A 19,024-nucleotide genomic window follows, 5' to 3' on the forward strand; every position below is an offset into this window, starting at 1 on the left:
GAACCAATCACAAGACATAATTGAATCGGTGAAGGGTCACTTTGTTTTGCTGAAAATGTGGAGACATTGTTGAGTTGTTGTTGTTAGTTTTTATTTAGAGAATGTCTGACAATTGTGCAAAAAGGACAGATTAAAAGATAAAGCAGCCCCTCTCATTCCACGCTGAGGAACAAACAGACCTGCAGCTGTCTGGAGCCGTACCAGATACTATTGTAATTCTGATTAATTTAGATCATGAAAAAAAATACTTGTCTCGCAATGAGGATTAAATCCGTTCTATGAAAATTGATACTGGACAAAAACATTTCCTCTCCATCATCTTTCTTTTTTTTTGTTGATTATTTGGCAGCTGGCATGTTTGAATAAGCACAAAAGGCACAAGGTGAGATTTTCCGTTATTGCAATTGTAAATACTGAAAATCACCAGCGGTATCTGAAAGGTTAACCCAGTATTATCCATGATCTATATGTCTGTTAAGGGCTCTCTCCTTCTCTGTCCAGGAAAATAAAAATGTATTTATGCATGTAAGGTTCAGGTAGGTTTTCTGAGCGTCTGTTTGTTTGTTGGACCTTTAGGGATTTCTACTTCATGCTTTATTCAAGAAGTGAAAGGCGCAGCCTATGGAAATCACAAATATTGCATTAAAACTAAGCAACACAAAGACAGACTTTCTTCATGACTCTTGTATGTGTGTGCTCGGGCTGTTTTTTCACCCAAATACTCTACAATTAGACGCCAAAAAGACGACCATGAACAATGTTTTGTGTTATTTGTGTGGTAAAATTCTCAAAAAAAACAAAACCTGCTTTAGAAAATAGTCTTATGATGTATGACATGACTCAATAAGGCGGAAAGACTGGTGCTGATGGGGAGTATCTTTATACTGAGAGTGGTAATGATGGAATGGAAAAAGGATAGACTGGAGAATGAGAGTAAGCAGTGCAGAGAAATGAGAGGGGAGGGAGGTGTAGAAAATAAAAGCAGGGTTGCAAGTGGTTGACATTGAAAGGCAGATAAGGAATAGATGTGTGGAGTGAGCACAGCTGGAGCTCTGTCTGTAGTAGATGATGGGTGGATGGGTCACACACTGGGAGACCTTTTACCACACCAGAAGCTGTCAGCCAGCTTCTCCCTTAAAAATGACGTGAAATATAGCCAGAAACAACAGGCATGCTAAGATAAATTGAAGTGACCTACTGTACACACTAACCAATCTGTGATTGACTCTCCATCCTGCAGCTCACCAAGTACTCTGAGGACCAGACGTATAGATGAAACAATCAGCGCAAATTCTGGCCAGAATACTGCGTGTTCGCAATTAGCGTGAGATGAATGTCTAATTTACGAAGATTGCCTCAGTGACGTACAGTGAGGTCAGTGGCTGAAGAGGCACCGTCTAGTATCAGAGCCTGACTATGTGCGCAATGTGCTTGCTTAACTTAACCAAAAATGTATTCATAGAGTTTTCTTCATGGGCTCACTGCTGTGTGCATTAGTAAAGACAATAATCAACACTGGCTATATTTCTGATTATAGCTAATAAGCATTTACAGTGTTGCTGTGTTTACTCCGGTTCTCAGCACTGCAGTAGTGACGCATTTGTAAGCTTATGTCTAACTACATAAAGGCTATAAAGGTTTGACATCATCGGGGCTGTTTCCTGCAATTTTTCAATGCCCAACAGCAAGAGAATTAACCTAGATGCAAAAAACATTTGCCCCAACACTCAAATGCACTGTTAAACATACAAAAAAACACAACTCCAGATATATATTTTGGCAGAACCTGCAGCTCCAAATGCATCAAAACATACCCTAAAGGTGTCCGAGGATCACCGTCATCATTTCTTCATCCCTGGTTTACTTTGCAATCAATAAAAATAAACATTCCTTGTGTAGGTAGCTTGGGGTGGGATTTTCACTTGAATCACAAAATGTATAATTCTACTCGAAAATGCAAGATGCTGAATCTTATAGTAATCTACCTTAATTGTTAGCTTTGCTGTGTTTCTGTGATGTGTTTAAAGAGTTATAAGCATAAAAACAAAACAACACAGGCCAGATTGACATGCATGACATACTTCTGAAGTAGTTTGTCTGAAGTTTTGAATCAGCAATGCATAATTTCAATTTAGGATGTCAAAATATTCATAGCTTGTCATTTTGTTTTACATTTCAAATTTTTACTTTCATCATTTGAAACTTTTATATCTCTGGATAGGCTTCCATATAGATACATGCAGTCAGTGTACGTGCTTTGAATGATGTAATTAATAGCAAATATTTGCATTTATTGTTGTCACAGCTGCCTGACTCTTAATTACTACATTGCTAATTAGTGGTTGTGTATAATTGGACAGAGACTCTACGCCAAAAGCCTGTCATCCACACACAATACCCTTAGTTGATTGTCCTCTTTGGGAAAATGGGGAGGGGTGACAGACACACACACACACACTCACTGAATGATCCTACCTTCATGTGTGTATGTTGTGCGTGCAGCTGTGACTGACGTTCTAACGGGACACAGGGGGGTGTTACAGTTTTACCCTCCAGCTGAAAGAGAACAAAGGTGCTCCGACGGGAGGATGAGGATCTGTGTTCAAGTCAAAAGAAGCGCCGCCTCTTCATCACTATTCAGAGTGGAAATCTCTAGTATAATTTAGAGCCAAAACTAATAATCCATCACTTATAAATTGGTGAAATTGTGAAATAACCAAACATGATGATTGATATGATTCCAGCTTCTCAAAATTGATGATTTGGCACTGTTCTGCATTTCAATGTTTGTGGTATTTGTTGAACCCTCAGGATAGCTAACAGTTGACAGGCATTAGTTATTATTTTCACATACAACAGCAATTCACAACATTTTCTATTATGAATTGCTTTCCTATTCATCAAACATAAATCATAGCGAGATTATCTGACGAAGTGATCATTAATTGTAGCCCCACAATAAATCATCATTGACACTGAAGACCTTGTTTGGTGTTTATCAGATTTCCTCATGTATAGTGTTCCTCTCATCAGTGTGGGGGCAGAGCAGAGGTGTTTCTGATGGTTTAGTGATCCAGTCATTATGAGGCACCTGGGCCACGCCCCTCCTTGTTAAAAGGGATACATGATTGGTCCCGAATGCATCACTAAAATTTGAAGAATTAAATAGAAAATAGATACAAAAGAAACTTCAATACAGCACATTATATACATTACATCCCCCCTCTATCTGTTCACTAAGCCTCTCCTCTGTCCTCTTCAAATTTTACTCTCTTTAATACAACTGGATGTTTCTGGACTAGGTCCCAGTATGGGCGTGGATTTATTTGAGGGGGTTGCTATACCAACAGGAGAACGGAGGAAAAGAAGACATTTGGCATTTGAGAGGATAACAATAAAAGAGAAGATTAACCAGCCTGAGCTCAACCACACACCACTTATCCAGTGTGTGTATGACGCTGCGAGGGCATTGCTAGCCTGATGCGGCTTGAGTAGGTGTCCCAGCATGCACAGTGGGTTTGTGAAAGTTAATAGAATACTTATGAGTTAATACAACTATTTCTATGGTGTCCGTTTGCTGTCAGAGTGTTTTCATCTTTGTTATCAGAAGCTTTATTGCCATGTAGAATTTCACTTACAAGGAATTCGTTTTGGTAGTTGGTGCAATCAACATATTGTGTATCAATCAACATAATATGGAAATAATGCCATAGTAACTAGTTAATTAGTGCTTGCTGCATGAGTTGACACTGTTATATCAGACTCTGAGGCACATTTCATATATTTACTCAACTATAGTTACCTCAGAAGAGTAGACAAGTAGGCCCACTGCACACATTTTGGTGGAATGCACCGTTTGAAGTTAAGGGTTGAAAAATGTGTAATTGAAAAATTTGAAACTGGAAAAAAAATGTTTCTTTGCTTCCTTGAAATGCATTTTATGGCAAGTCAATAAAGAAGTGACTCACAAACTGTGATGGAAACAGTCTGAAGTACAACGTAGTAATGTAGGACATGTCTACATGTCTGGTGTTTTTATTTCCATTTTCTGTTGGGGTGACAGATTTCAGCGTAAGCATGTCACGCTTGTGGACTTAAGAGGAGACTTTCTTCTATTTAATCAGAAAAAATTAAGTTATATTCTGTATACAGTAAAAGCAATAGCAGGGCACAAGAATTTATCAAAACCCACATGAGGATATGAATGACAAACCATGGCTTTGCTTCCAAATGGAAAGGCAGAGCAAACAGGTTGAGAGATGAGAAATGCAAACCTTTCATAAAATATTTTTTACATTTTAACTTTGGTTAATTTTTGTAACATGTACTTAGATTTGTTTAACCAATTTAACTATTATTAGTAGCTGACTACAGTAATGATCATTACTTAAAGCAAAATAAATGGAAGTCATTCAACTAAAAAGACTCCTGATCACAACCAATAAGTTAATGGAACATAATTAGAATGTGTCCAGTCAGGCTGCTTACTGCTCCAAATCAAAAACATGACCATGTCTGTGCTGGCGTACACATTAGCATGATGGGGCCCTGGGGTCCCTACCTACCAAATAGATCTGCAGGCTTAGCCTGATAGATGGACCAGTCTAATTAAATCTAGTGTGTGCTGGACAGGGCTGGGCCACAGGAAGCTGTTCGGGCCTGCAGGTCCCCTGTTTGACCTTTCATCTCATCACCTCACTTACTGGAGCTACATGGAGCTCAGATGGATTCTGAGTCTAACATCAATCGGTGTCATGCATCAAGTACAAATGCATTTATCTTAATTGCGACTTTACTCATTCAGTTCAGTGCATTCATTAAGACAAGAGTTTTCTGTTCCCTTGGCCTCTTGTATGTTGTAGGATTTCACTGGATTAGCATATCTTCTAAAGTAAGATAATTCATTTGGGTTAATTACAAAAACTTTAAACTTTCCCTAAATCAAATTGCCTTTTGTTTCTTATGGTTGTATTTAGTTTTTTTTTCCAGATTTAATGTGCTGATATACTAATTCCAAGCTGTGGAGATGTACAGTAAAGAGAAACAGGAGCATTGGACTTTATGTAAAGGTAATACAGAAGCTGGGAAACAGCTACAGAGTCATGCCAAATAAGCTCCTGTTCAAAACTATATGTACAAAATATGAACAGTTTTTTCTTCATATGCACTCCTAAGACGCGTGGACCTGTGGGAATGTTTGTCTGACAGCACCCATGACAGGTCCCATGACAAATATGTTTTCAATCATGTGACTCATCTTGGAAAGAAAACCTCAACATCAATTTTCATCAACTATTCATGTACAGCCAGACTAATGTCCACTACAAAGTATTCTGCTGTTCCTGCAAACTTCTGCTTAACCCAGAAAACCACATTTTACACTCCGCATCAGCATTAACTGGAAGCCAGCCAACACTCCCATCAGCCCACAAGCATTTCCAGTTACGGCTTAGATTCACCTGCTGATAGGATTCTATGGGTTCCACTAAAGACACCCAGGCGTGCCTCAGACACAAAGAGTCCTCAGAGGAAATAATAACATTTGTATCATTTCATTAATCAAGTGGCAGCCCAATGAGAGAACACACACTGTGTTCGATGTTATTAATCCTCTCCAAAATGATCACTTACAATATAATTCCTGTTTAACATCACTCTACAAATATGAATAAGTATATTTTGGAGGTAGTGATGTTTCCATTTTGGAACTCATTCTAGAGCCCAGCTAGGTCAGTGTTACTACTTCTAGTAATCCTTATGAAGTCACTCACTATGTTCATACGCGCTAAACATTGTGATTACTACACACATAACATGAACTAACGCCCCAATACATGGCTTGTTTCCGTACTCCTAATATTATATTTTTGGTTTTAATCCAATACAGCTATCTGACCTTTTACTTTGCAGGTTCAGATTTTGTAAGACACAAGTCTATGAAATGTTCAGGTGAAAATCTTCTATGATTAAAATGTCAACGTCAAACAAGATTTTTTTTCTATCTCAACAAAAATTATGATTTGGCGTTGAATCACTTAAACATAAATAAGAACATCTCAGCTACTGTGAATCACCTCAGCTGCAGCATAAAACATTCCACCTGCTCATGTCGTGGTTCCTGACAGGTACAAATATCCAGGCACTGTGTTCTAACCCTCAAAGTGAGCCTTATAGGACTATTTAACACCGGACAGAGTGCAGCCTGTCCAGACTATTCCCACAGGTGAAGACAACTCAACTCAGCACCTGCTTCTTTCCTTTGATCCAGCTAACAATGGGAACTAATTTCAGTCACATTGCAACATGTGCTTCAAAGTATCAGTATTGGTAACATTATTAGCTGTTGATCAATGGTGGATCCTAATCAATGATGTGTGTAAGTCAAATATTAAATTATCATTTTTTAAAGCCTGTCCATCGTCCCATTCTGTTCTTTCCAATCGGGATCAGATTTGATAAGTTTATGTAGTGATGGATGATAGCGAGAGAGAAGCCGCTTCTATACTTGACGAATTAGTAGATGCTTGACAATTTTCTATCGATCATCTAATTGATAGAATTACATCACAAATATTTGGTGAAGCTTGAGTAATATGCAGAGTTCGTCATAAACGCTCTGAACACAGCAAGCCGGACTCTGGGGCGCATTTGAAATTGGTATTACTTTAAAGAGAGAAAAAAAACCTGTTAATACCTTCATACGATCGATTACTTGGGGGGGGGGGGGGGGGGGGGGGACCCAATCAACCAGTAAGATTAAAGAGAGTGAATATGGGCATTAGCACTAGTTATCACGTGCATCTCAATTACATTTTCAATCCTGTTATCCAAACGGAAAATACTACGAAAGAACGTAATTGTTGGAGTAGGTATGAGGTCTCCACGATAAAATGATCTAGTATAGTAATGTCCTCTACTATACATTAAATACTGTATTAACTACATCAAAAGAGATAACAAGTACCATGATATACTGGCTTAATCGCACTGTGGCGGATAGAGCATCTTTATAAATCCCATTAGTGATACGGAATCCTCCATACGTGTCGCGTTGAGAGAAAACACAAGCTACCGATTAAGTGATATTTGTGTTGTGATGCGTTGTGTTGTGTTGGGTGTGTGTGTGTGTGTGATATCCGGGTACTTACTGGGAGTTACTGTCACTTTCCCCTGCCTGGCATCATTAAGTCCCTCTCCTGAAAGGATGCAGCTTCACTCGCGTCTCCGCGTGAATGAATGGAGGTCTAACGGTTCCAGGTGGACTCAATGATCCGGACAGTGTACACGGACCACAACCGTCTAGGAGAACCTTTGTCCGGGCAGATATTTTCTGTCTCTCCCCGGTGCTGTTTCTATGTTTGTACCGGATCCGGACACGCGACCTCTTCCCTGCACTGCTTTCTCCTTGGGAACTGTGCTGCCTTCAATGATTGCTCGGACCAAATCGTTTCCTCTCCCCCCGCTCTATTTTATGTAAATATTGTTCCATTACCCACGTTTTGGCATACAATGATTAAGTTAAAAGTGTATTGAATTTATTTCTACATATGTGCACCAGCCTTAAGAAAAACCCATGAAAATGCAACCTTTCGGTTGTACAATTATGTTTGCCTGGGGGTTCTGGGTTTCAGCTTGAAGTTATAGTAAATGGAGACTTTCATTATAAATGTATATTCTAAATGTTCTTTAAGTGTCAAATTATACTACAGTAGTATCATTTAGAACAGGACAAGATTACAGTAAATCCCTACAGACAGAATCAATTCTATATTCCTGAATTCAAACAATATTTGACATTATTGTGTTGATTTGTCTATATTTTATTTACTTTATTTTATCTAAGGCCTAAAAGGCAGTTCATCATGAAGACAAACAATTCTAATTTCATTCAAAAAATGTGATACATAAATATAAATGTAAAATCTCAATAATTAAAGGGACTTGCAGTCCCGTTGCTGATGTGCTATTGACTATTGGAGTTTTGAAAATACTATCTCTGCTAAAATGTAAACTATTGCTTCTTAGTGGGAAACTGAAGAGTAGTCACTGCTGGGGGACTTCTTGGGTGGCGGCACACTTTTGGACTGGAGGGTCACTTTTGACCTGACATGCTTTGTTGGGTTGAACTGAAGATCTTTGTCTTTGTGATGACGTGATATTTCCCACAGCACATGAAGGCAGCAGGGGCCTTCATTCTGTTCCTCCAAAGCAAAGCAGAAACTTGATGTGCATCTTTCTCCAGACCAAATCCAGACCATCACATGGGGCTGAGAAATTTCTCATGTTGAAAGTTTAGCCACTGAAAATACTTTGAAAAAAATCCAAAAAGTCAAAAAGGACCAAATTCATGAAAAAGAAAACCAGACACCCAGCTGTCCTTTGCTTCCCTGAGGTTAATTCAACATCCACTCCCCTGCCTTTCCAGCCCATGGACACGTCGGCCAGACGACCATTGTAGGTCAGCTAGACGACTTCCAAAGCAGGTTTGCGGCCTCCCAGATAACTCTGTAACACTGTACTTATATAGCGCTTTTATCCACTTCATTCATCCATTCATACACTGAAGGCAGGGCAAACCATGCAAGGAGCCATCTTGAGGAGCCACATAGGGAGCAGTTGAGTGTTCTTGCACAACACTTTGACAGACTGTCTAAGAGGAGCCTGGAATCGAACCTGTACAATCCTGAGCCACGGCACCCCAGAGATTTGTGAGTTTAAGACTCTTAATGACTGGCCATTCTTGCCATCTCAGGATGAGTTCCTCAGAAAGTGGTGTCACTGCGTGAATCCTGAAACAATCAACACCGAGTTAGATCTCTGAAGTCATTTTAATAATAATACTTAATACAGGGAGGCAGTAGTCGAGTGGGTAGAGCTTCTGCTTCGGAACCGGAGGGTTGCCGGTTCGAGTCCCTGCCGAGGTGCCCCTGAGCAAGGCACCGAAACCCTCAATTGCTCCCCCCTCTGCGAAGGGTGGTAATGTAATGTAAGTCGCTTTGGATAAAAGCGTCTGCCAAATGATTGTAATGTAATGTACTTAAGACATACTTACTTGCTTAGAATTGTTCTGGTCTCTTGGGATGTGAAGATTTTACACCTGTATAATCCGTAATTTTTCCATTTCTCCCCAAATGGCCATGCTTGAAATTATGTGAGTTCTCGACCCTGTCAAGGACGACATTGTGCATGCCTATGAGTTCTTTGAGCACATTAGTCATACATATCTGGTGTTTGAAAAGCTAGAAAGCAGTCCGTTAGACCTGAGCAGAGTGACTGGCTGCAAATTCACATTTTCTCAGTGAAATCTTCCCAGTGACACATATGACTTTGCTTAACCTATCACAGAGTACCGTTATCATGTGGAGCGAATTGGCAACATTTCAGATACTTGAAAATCTGAGCTGTTGAAACACCTTTTCTGTCTGTCCCTGTGGATTATAGTGGCTGGGTATAGTGGATGCCCTCAAGAGAAAACTTGGACAGTAAGTTGGACAACATCATGGTGGGCAAAAATCAGGATCAGTCATATAGATTCAAATGAAATGATCTACATTTTTATTATTATAGTAGAGTATTATTATATTGGATTATTATATTGGATTATTACAATAATAATGGTTATAATAATAATAATAATAACCCAATAATACTTTTAAATTGGGTTATAATAATGATATTATTATTAATAATAATAATGACAGCAGTAAAGGCGGCAGTAGCTCAGTGGGTAGAGCTTTCGCTTGGGAACCGGAGAGTCGCCAGTTCGTGTCCCTCCTGAGGTGCCCCTGAGCAAGGCAGTGAACCCTCAATTGCTCCCCCCTCTGTAATGGGTGGTAATGTAATGTAAGTCGCTTTGGATAGAAGCGTCTGCTAAATGATCGTAATGTAATGATACATTTTATTTTAATCACACTTTTCAGGTTACTTGAAGATGTGCTACAATATGAAAATAAAAAGGAAAAAAGAAAACACAAATAAAAAAGAAAATACAGTATATATATTACATGATACATTCCCTTAAGAAGATGTATGAAATAAGACTAGGTGTTGTGAATTGTGAGCTCAGGTGTGATGGATATCTATTGTTGAGAGCTGTGATGAAGAGATAGGCTGAGCTGGTTTTAATGTGGAGAGTGAGTCTGAGTTTGTGTGACATATGTGTATGACATGTGAGGTCACTGGCACTTGCTGGTCTGAGTCAGTGGCTGAGGGTGTATCGATGAAGAGGATTAACTGCAGTAACTGCTGACCTTCTAGATGGACTTTCAGCCATGTCTTCCTTTCATAATGGAAGTTGGAAGTCTCTGATGATAGAGGTGAGGATGATTCAATGCCCACTCTCCTGCTTGATGGAGGTATACAATATCTCCCCTCTTATCTCTTTTTCGACTGAATAACCTTATTAACTATAGTGCTATGACTACTTTAATTGTGTTATCAGTAACACAATGTTGTTTACATTTCAACCAGAACCAATGACTGTTGTGTAGATGTTACCATGGGAATTGACAATTGCAGAGCCAAATGTTTATCATGGCTACACAGTATTTCACATTCATACATGCAATTCTGACAATAACAGATCAGTTTCTCATCTTTGTCAATCAATTTCTAACTTCAATTAACAGCATTAAGAGAATGCAATTGAAATTCCAATTAAATTTCCTGCATATGATGCTGGTCATCAGTTTAGTTAAGACTACTGCATGTTGGCTGTTTCTTCACTTATTGTGGCATTTTACTTCGTGACATGCACAGTAACATCATATTCTGGAGACATCTGGTTCCCATGACACCCAGCATTTTACTTACTCTTTTTTTACTAACACTTGAGTGCAAATGAGTTCACCAATGAAATGAAAGTACTGAATTAAAAGCTAGAGTAGCAGTGTCAATACAAAATGTCACCGATTGAATGTCTGTACATGTTTGGATTATATAAAGAACAATTACCACTTTTTAATCGATAATGTGGGCATATACTATTTGTATAATAATGGTTTTAGGCTGACAAAACACACACGTTAATGTTGCTTTATGCTTTATATGTTGTGTGAGAATCTGAGGAAGGCATTCTCACCAACGGATATTTCTTAATACCTGAAAAAAGTCAGACTGGAAATATACTGGTGTGGCTTTCATCAGACAGCGGTGATAAGTGAAGTATCTCCTATGAGCAATGACACTGATGTATACCTATTTCTTTCACCACTGCTATTGGTTAACAACTTTGAAGTCCCCATTGTGGCTCACTGTAGCATTTTGAACCCATGGAGAGTTGCTTGGAAACCGGAAACCTTACCTCCCCCGGTTCAAGGGCAACCCCCATAGTAACTGATAACATCAGAGGATAGCCACTGTTTACTCCATCCATGGAAACGGAGCCCCTGCTAGTGTCTTTTCAGCTGGACACAATGAAACAGGACTCCAGTCCTTTAGCAAATCCATCTTGGTCATTTTAGAGTGCTGCCTCCTTTGAAATAGAATTCCAATTATAGGAAACTCAATGGGCCTCAGTATTTCACCGAAAATTTTGTCTGTGAAATGCATTCTTCGTGAAAAAGTCATGAAGAATGCATTAAATAACTTAGAGAATTAGCATTAATTCTTTCTTGTCCCCTTTCTAAATCTAATCCTCTCTGTATACGGGGGTTTAATCAGATGGGGTATTGCAGCAAATGAATTTTACTATGAATTGTATCATGAATTTTCTCACTGTCAGTCCAGTTCTTCACTTTTCTCTCTCTTGGCGTTCCTATTACAGATGCAATACTGCAATTGACCCACATGCTGTTGTGCCTTACCTGACTTCTTACCCATCCACCTGTACACTTTTACACATTCACAATAGTCCTACCCAGCAACACCATTGTGTGTGGGAAACTGGTAGCATATATGTGCATAGTCTTGATATTCCAGCGCTCATTAAGATCTTTAATGTTTGAAGGCAGCACAACATATCACCTCTGTAAAGTGCAGACAGAGTAGGAATTAGGCTTTGGAATCATTAACAGTTTCCAGTGCCATATTAAGGCTCATTCAGCTCAGAACCCCTGCAGGAATCAGTTATTGTACATGTAACTGTTACTAATCCATGTCTCAAATTGCCTGGTCTATCTTTGTACCAGCTGATTCATGACTTTGTCTACCAGCACAGCACAAATAGTTGGGTCTGGGGCTAATTTAGTCGAAGGTAGAAGGCAACACCTAAACGCTTACTGTGCAGTGCATGCTGTAGGACACAAAGTGTGGGCTGTTATTGAGCTTTGTTTTCGTAAAGCAAATCTCTGGGGTGAAGTTATTTCAATGCAGTGCTACTACTGAAGTGATAGACCAGCAATTTTACAAAAGTTTGTGATTTTCTAGTCGTTTTTTTCTTTTTAAATTGGAGGCAGGATGCAACGTGGACTTACAATGCCAGCAAGTTTTTCTTTCTTGTCATTTAACATCTGCATGTAGCGATGTAAACATCATGTAGAGAATTGATGTAGAGATCAAAAACATTTAGACCTTTTTTCTTTTCTGTAAGCCGAATACTGCTCCCCCTCTGTTGAGAAGGATATACTGTATTTGTCAAGTGTTTTCAAGAAAAATAAAATTACGTTTTTGAGTTTTAAACATCAGTTTACAGTAACACAGTTTGGTATTTAGTGTGGCCTGACTTGTCCAGACCTCGGATAAATCTGAAATCAAGAATTATAACTTATATATTATAACTATATATATTATGTAAAGTAAATACGCTTGAGGATGAAGCTTTGGTAATGTTTAAAATGTAAAGCATAGCAGAGATAATAAAATAATGACTTTCGCTACGACACAGTGTGACGTAAGCACATGAACCCCATCATTACGCTGTATGAGTGACAGTCGGAAAGCCAATGCCACAAGGACAAGTCCGTTATGACCAATCAGAACACAGAGGAGGCGGGGCTTAGTGGGTCTGCCAGAGGCACACAGAGCTGCGTCATACATCGTGTCGGAGAGACAAACAAGCAAAGTTTCCTGTCCATGAAGCTCGCAGAATGAATGAATACTCCAACTTTGACAACCAAGAACACATCTTGAAGTTAGGAGAGACGTTTGAGAGGAGCCCAAAAAGTGCATATCATACAGTGCGATGTAAGTGGGACTTTGAATTACCACGTATCGCTTTAACGGTAGCTAACATTTGCATGCTAGTTAGCTTGTTAGCTGTAAAGCCGAAGCGAGCTTGAATCGTGTTGTCGGCGCGTATGTAGCTGTCTGTTGTTTATATGTCACAGTGTGTGATCGGTCAATACCTGTCCCGTCTTTGCATGTAACTTTTATAACTCTAAACTGCGTGGAAATCATTGGTCTCCCAGCTGTCAAAACATTAGCCGGCGTTAGCCACGCATCAATGTAGCCACTACCGCCATCTGCTGTATGACTGTCTGCAACCCCACCAACTCGGTACAAACGCTACTTTCTGTGACTTCACTCCATGCTCTTGTGTTTTTTTGACGCAGATGACTTCAAACCAGCATCGATTGATACAGCATGCGAAGGAGAGCTTGAAGTGGGGAAAGGAGAGCAAGTTACTATTACTCTACCCAATTTAGAGGTTTGAGTTTGTGCTGTTGTTTCACTTCACCAGACCAATATAAGACATTTTGTATTTTGTTGACATACTAATAAGGTCAATTAATTTTTCTGGGTGCTTCCTGCTTTTTTTCTAGGGTTCAAGTGCCCCAGCAACTGTCTTCAAGGGATCTAAGAGGCCTTACATGAAAGAATGCATCCTGATAGTGAACCACGACACAGGAGAGTACAGACTGGAGAAACTCAACAGCAACATAGCTGTGAAGAAGACCAGGTTAGTGGCTCAGATAAGCACCATTCAGACTTCATATGGTCATTAAAGTCCTGGGAAAGTATATATATATATATATATAATATTATAAAGAAGTTGTGTTCATCATGTATTCATATGATCTGTTAACAATTTTAGTTCTTCAAGATAAAATTGGAAGAGCATTAAGATCAATAGCGTATCCGTGGTGTCAGTTACCATAGTAGTAACGGTCTGTATGGACACAAACACACTTGCATGTTGTTTGGTTTACAGTCCGTATGAAGAAGACGATGCTCTCTGCGCGATAAAGCCGCTCAGATGCAAAGTCGCAGGCAAATGTGTTTTAGTAAAATGTGGTGGTTAACAGTTGTTATTATCCAAATTGTATGTTAATGTTAACTGTTTAAAATGAAACTGATGTGTGTGTGCTGTCTGTGTTATATAAGGTTTATGTTTTGTCTGCATTATTTAAAGATGGTCTCAGTGCCACTTTTGGAAGCTTTCACCAGCATAGACCTTCTCCCTTCACAGAGCGGAGGGCAGCAGTAAGATTCATTCTCGTTTAGAGCAACAGACCAATCGCTTGAGCCAACAGATGAAGAGTGGAAGCAGCATCAGCAGTAGTAGCAACAACAACAAGACCTCAGCAGGATCAAAGAGTTCGCCTCCCAAGGAGAAGAGATCCCCAGCGTCGCACATGGATGATATCGAGAGAGGTAATTATGTCGTCTTCATCTGTGTTTGCACACATTTACAGCATGTACCCGTTAGCATTGATTTGACCTCCTTCAGACTTGTCACATCACAAAGGTCAGTGACTGTCCTAAGAGAAGACAGGATGTGTGTGTAGTCAGGATGTAAAGAGACAGCCATGAAAATGATTCAGATTAGGGAGTGTCCATCTATTAGCTATCGGCCAATCTTGAATATGAAAAGTAAAACATAGCTGTGTTATCAGGAAGTACCTTGATGTCAGTGTTGAGAGGCTGTCAAAGACATTTCTACGAGTTCAGTTGAGATGAAGAAAAGGAACTGCCACTAGCTGTCAAGTTTCTTTCATTTATTTGCGAATAGAAGCACACACTGTAAACAAAATGAAGGAATGTATCTCTGATCTTCCAGTCTGCGTTTCTTTGATAGCTTACCAACTTACATATGTCATGTTATGGTAATGCATCATATAGTGTAGCCAATCACAATGACATCACACGAGAGCCTGTCCACATGTAGATGCCCCTCCATCAGTGTGTGAATGTGTGAATACGAGGTCATTGTGAAGCACTTTGGAGCAAAGTGCTGTAGAAGTACCATCCAATTAGCATTTGATCATCTTCCTTAATCAAACTTTAGATTTCCAGGACCCTACAGGAATTATTCTGCGTAGCGTAACGATGTGATAGCTCCAAGGTCAGAGCGTTGGTTCAACCAGAGGACATTCTGCTTTTGAACAAAACACAATATGATCGCTCAAGGAAGAATAGGAAGACTGCTCCAATTTAATCTTATTTCACTCTCCATGCAGTAATAGAACACAATGTGGCACACTTTCTGAAAATGAGCTGTGTACACGCTCCATGAGATCAGTTCCAATGTTATTACAATACTCTCTCAAAACTAAAAAAGTGTTTGATAATGACTTTTTCCAATATCATGCTGGCCAGAATTACATATGTGAGCGTTTGGATGATTCATGATCATTTATCAGGTCACATTACAACTCACCTATATGTTGCAGGGTACTTAAGCACTCCCATGCTTGTAGTGGGTGACAGCTGACCTCTGTGCTCTCTCTAGCTGTTTTCAAGTGTCTGGTAGTAATACTGTAAGATGCACCTTTTATCCTCGTAAAGTCAGATTCTTGAATGTTGTCTCTTGTCTTCTGTCCCTATCTTATCCGTATGCAGAATTGATGGCAGAGGCCCAGGTCATGGACCAGCTGAGCAGCAGCAACAGCTCCTCCGACTCCAACAGCTCCTCGTCCTCCAGCAGCGGCGACAGCTCCAGCAGCAGTGACTCAGAGGACGAACGCGCTTCCGCGCCTGCCTCAGCTCCAGCCAACCAAAGCATGCCTGTGATCCCCACCAGCGCCAGCAGCGCCTCCCTCCCCAACAATCGCTCCGAAGACAACAGAGCAGGATTCCACACACTCAGTAAGTTGTTTTTCAAAAGAAGCTGTTTTAGGGTAATGCTGTGTCCAAGCATTGATTGTTGTTCCAGCCTTTACTGGCTTTCTGTGCTAACCACACTGCATTTCAAAAGGTTTCTGTCTGGGTCCCTCAAATGAAGTTGAAATGAACAGTGTACAGCAGCAGGCTTCAGGAGCAGGTGCTCATAGAAGTGCTTTAACATCAAACAACATCACACCTCACTAAGAGATAAAAAGGAGAAGAATGGGAAGAATAAGGAGAGAACACAGTCAAGAATCTGGTGTAATTAATTTTCCCGTTTCCATTTCAGAGAGCGACCTCCAGCTCAGTGAGTCAGGCAGTGAAAGCGATGACGACTGAAGAACATCTTGGAGGAGCCGGAGCGATGACTAAACAAAACTGGGTGCACAGCGCTGAAATCGTCTTGCCTTCATTTATGGGAAACCATCTTGTCTTCATATTTGCAGTGTTGTTTTAGGCCGGGCTCACTCTAACCTGGCACAAATCCTTTTCACGTTTATTTCTTTTATGATCAATTTCTGTGCAACAAAAGCAGGATGATGAAAAAGCTAACTAGCCACCGTGTATTCATCTGAGTGAATATGGAGTCCCTGGTTGCTAGTTGAGAGAAGTGACCGCTTGGTAAGGTTTATAGCGACATGTTGTACCAAGGTTTTAGCCAAAAAATTAATCATGTCAACATAACCCACACTTGAGACTACGAGCCGAGTGAAGCGACTGTAGGCTTTCTGCTAGCGCTCCCTTCGCATTCAGAGTATAAACCTCAATCACAGTTTGTCACGCTAGATCCTCTTGCATCTCTCGACACATTCTTGCATTCGTGCCGTTGCTTTGCAATCGAGTAGAGTTACTTCATTTCTCTTGTTTCAATCCAGACAAAGATCAGTCCACAAGACTGTTACACCCAGCCAGCCGGGAATTCCAATTGTGTCCCATCTTCACCATTTAGTTACATACATGACCTGTTTAGTGTTGCAAATGACTTGTGTCCCCCTCAAACATAAATACATTTTTTGAGATTTATCTAACCGTCATGTGAGAGTTTCTGCATTTCAGTTTCCTGTGTTGTGCCTCAGGTCAGACATTGGGGAATAATTCAATCGGATTTGAATGAAAAGTGAAAGTCTCAACTGGATTAATATGCAATTTGTGTCAGATGTTCATCACAGACATTTTTATGATGGGTCACTTTGATACGGCCCTGTATTTGCTTTACAGCGTTGTAATTCTGTTCTATAGGATTGACCTTTGACATACTGTGACACCGCTGCAGGACAAGGCAATCGCCTCAATGATGCAAGTTGATCCGTTTTTCTTTTTCTTTTTTTTTTTTTTTTTTAAACAGGATTTTGTTAATTGATTGATCTTTCACTGTATTAGTGAGTCTGATTTCTGGCAAACTAGTGCTCTAAAACTCACCTGACTCTATCTGTGGGTCATTTATTGCTTCTTAGCTTTAAACCTGCAATACTTGAATTATTTATATTTGAAAAGGTTTCTGATCACCGGAAGCTTAATATATCTTCTATATTTTCAATCGACAAGCATAGTGGATGGCAGGTTCACATGAGCCGTACTGCAAAAACAAAGTAGCTGCTATGATGCTGCGACTCAAACTTACAGAGTTTCCTGTGCCTTTTGTTGCCTTGGCTAATTGTAAGGTAAGCCCCTTTTTTTTGTCGATGTTCCATTTCTTTCAGCATTCAGAGAGCAGGGTCATGTTTCTCTGCTATCCCAGGCATTCTGGAACAAAGAACTGGGATAAAGATGTTATTTAATAATTCAAATTCTGTCTAAAGGAAACCAATGGATTCAATGCATTATAAGTAAAATATGTTAAAAGAATTTAATAGAAAAAATAAAGATTAATTGTTTAACATGTTGTACTGTGTATGAATTTTGATTGACTGCTATTAAGACTTTTATCACTATCTTCTCATCTCATTATCGCCTTGCTAAACGTTCTACCGTGATGTAGACGACCACAAGGTTTTGTCCAACCCATTGACGTACATGTGGGGCTTCTGGTGGCTCACTAATTGAGAGTTTGTGGATGGCTTCCTGGGAGAACAGCTGATGGGACAATACAACAAACAGTTTTCAATGCCGTGATTCATACAGATGTTTGAGAAATGCAGGTTAGTTATGTTAACATTGTTTGGCCGGGGGAAGGAGCTCCATGCTTGTAACTGCTTCCTGTGAAGATCTGGGCTCTATTCATACAACAGATGAAGTGAAAACGCTATGCGACAAAAAAAGACATTTGATCCGTCCCCTGAGCTACCAGATAGATTACTGACCAGAGGGTCGCCGGTTCTAGTCCCCGTATGGACTTACAAAGTGGACTGGCAGCTGTAGAGTTGCCAGTTTGCTGTTAGGGCACTGCCGAGGTACCCTTGAGCAACGCTCCGAACCCCAAAACTGCTCCAGAGGCGCTGTATCATGGCTGCCCTGCGCTGACCCCTCTGTATAATGCATGTGTGTTTGTGATTTGTAAGATGGGCACGCAAGACACATTTCAGATGACATGTTTGCATGATGACATGTTTGCATTTGATTTGACCCAATAAAGTTTCTATTTCTATTGTTACAGATGCAGTCCTGTTGTCTGCACTTATTATGTTTATAATGATAACAGCAGTCATAGTAAAATTGACTAGTGTTATCATAATAATCATCATAATAAACTGTAACAACTATCTGGCATTGTGAGGTTGGTAAGTGTCACGGCACACTTAAACAAATATCTCTGGCTAATGATTTTATAAGCCTGTGCAATGAGGAAGGCCTAATGTTGAGTCCCCAGCTGTTGTATTATCTCAGAGGCAACCAAGGGCGGCCCGCATGTCACGGTACATTTAGTGTCGTTCATCTTGAGCTATCTGACTCATGAGATTTAGTCAATGACCCAGGCTGAATGTTCTAATCCCCATGAAGCCAATTTTATTGTGTTCGCTGGAGGAAAGAAGTGACTGTTGACTTTGCAAACAATATTTAGGCATTAAGACATTTGCGTATGTCAGAGAGACTTTGTAATCGT

The 19,024-nt window shown here is 39.9% G+C and overlaps 1 protein-coding gene across 1 annotated transcript; it reads left to right on the forward strand.

Annotated features, from left to right (window-relative positions):
- Positions 1-12,936: 12,936 nt before the first annotated feature.
- On the forward strand, positions 12,937-17,317 carry eaf2 (ELL associated factor 2). Its single transcript, XM_076157012.1, has 6 exons — positions 12,937-13,122; positions 13,491-13,585; positions 13,701-13,837; positions 14,348-14,532; positions 15,721-15,966; positions 16,274-17,317. Exons 1-6 carry the CDS (start codon positions 13,026-13,028, stop codon positions 16,321-16,323), a joined length of 810 nt encoding a protein of 269 aa, XP_076013127.1. The 5' UTR covers positions 12,937-13,025; the 3' UTR covers positions 16,324-17,317.
- Positions 17,318-19,024: the final 1,707 nt, after the last annotated feature.

Source organism: Genypterus blacodes, unplaced genomic scaffold (assembly GCF_046128005.1).
Source record: "Genypterus blacodes isolate CSIRO-AG114 ecotype Tasmania unplaced genomic scaffold, CSIRO-AGI_Gbla_v1 ptg000008l_1, whole genome shotgun sequence".
Taxonomy (NCBI): domain Eukaryota; kingdom Metazoa; phylum Chordata; class Actinopteri; order Ophidiiformes; family Ophidiidae; genus Genypterus; species Genypterus blacodes.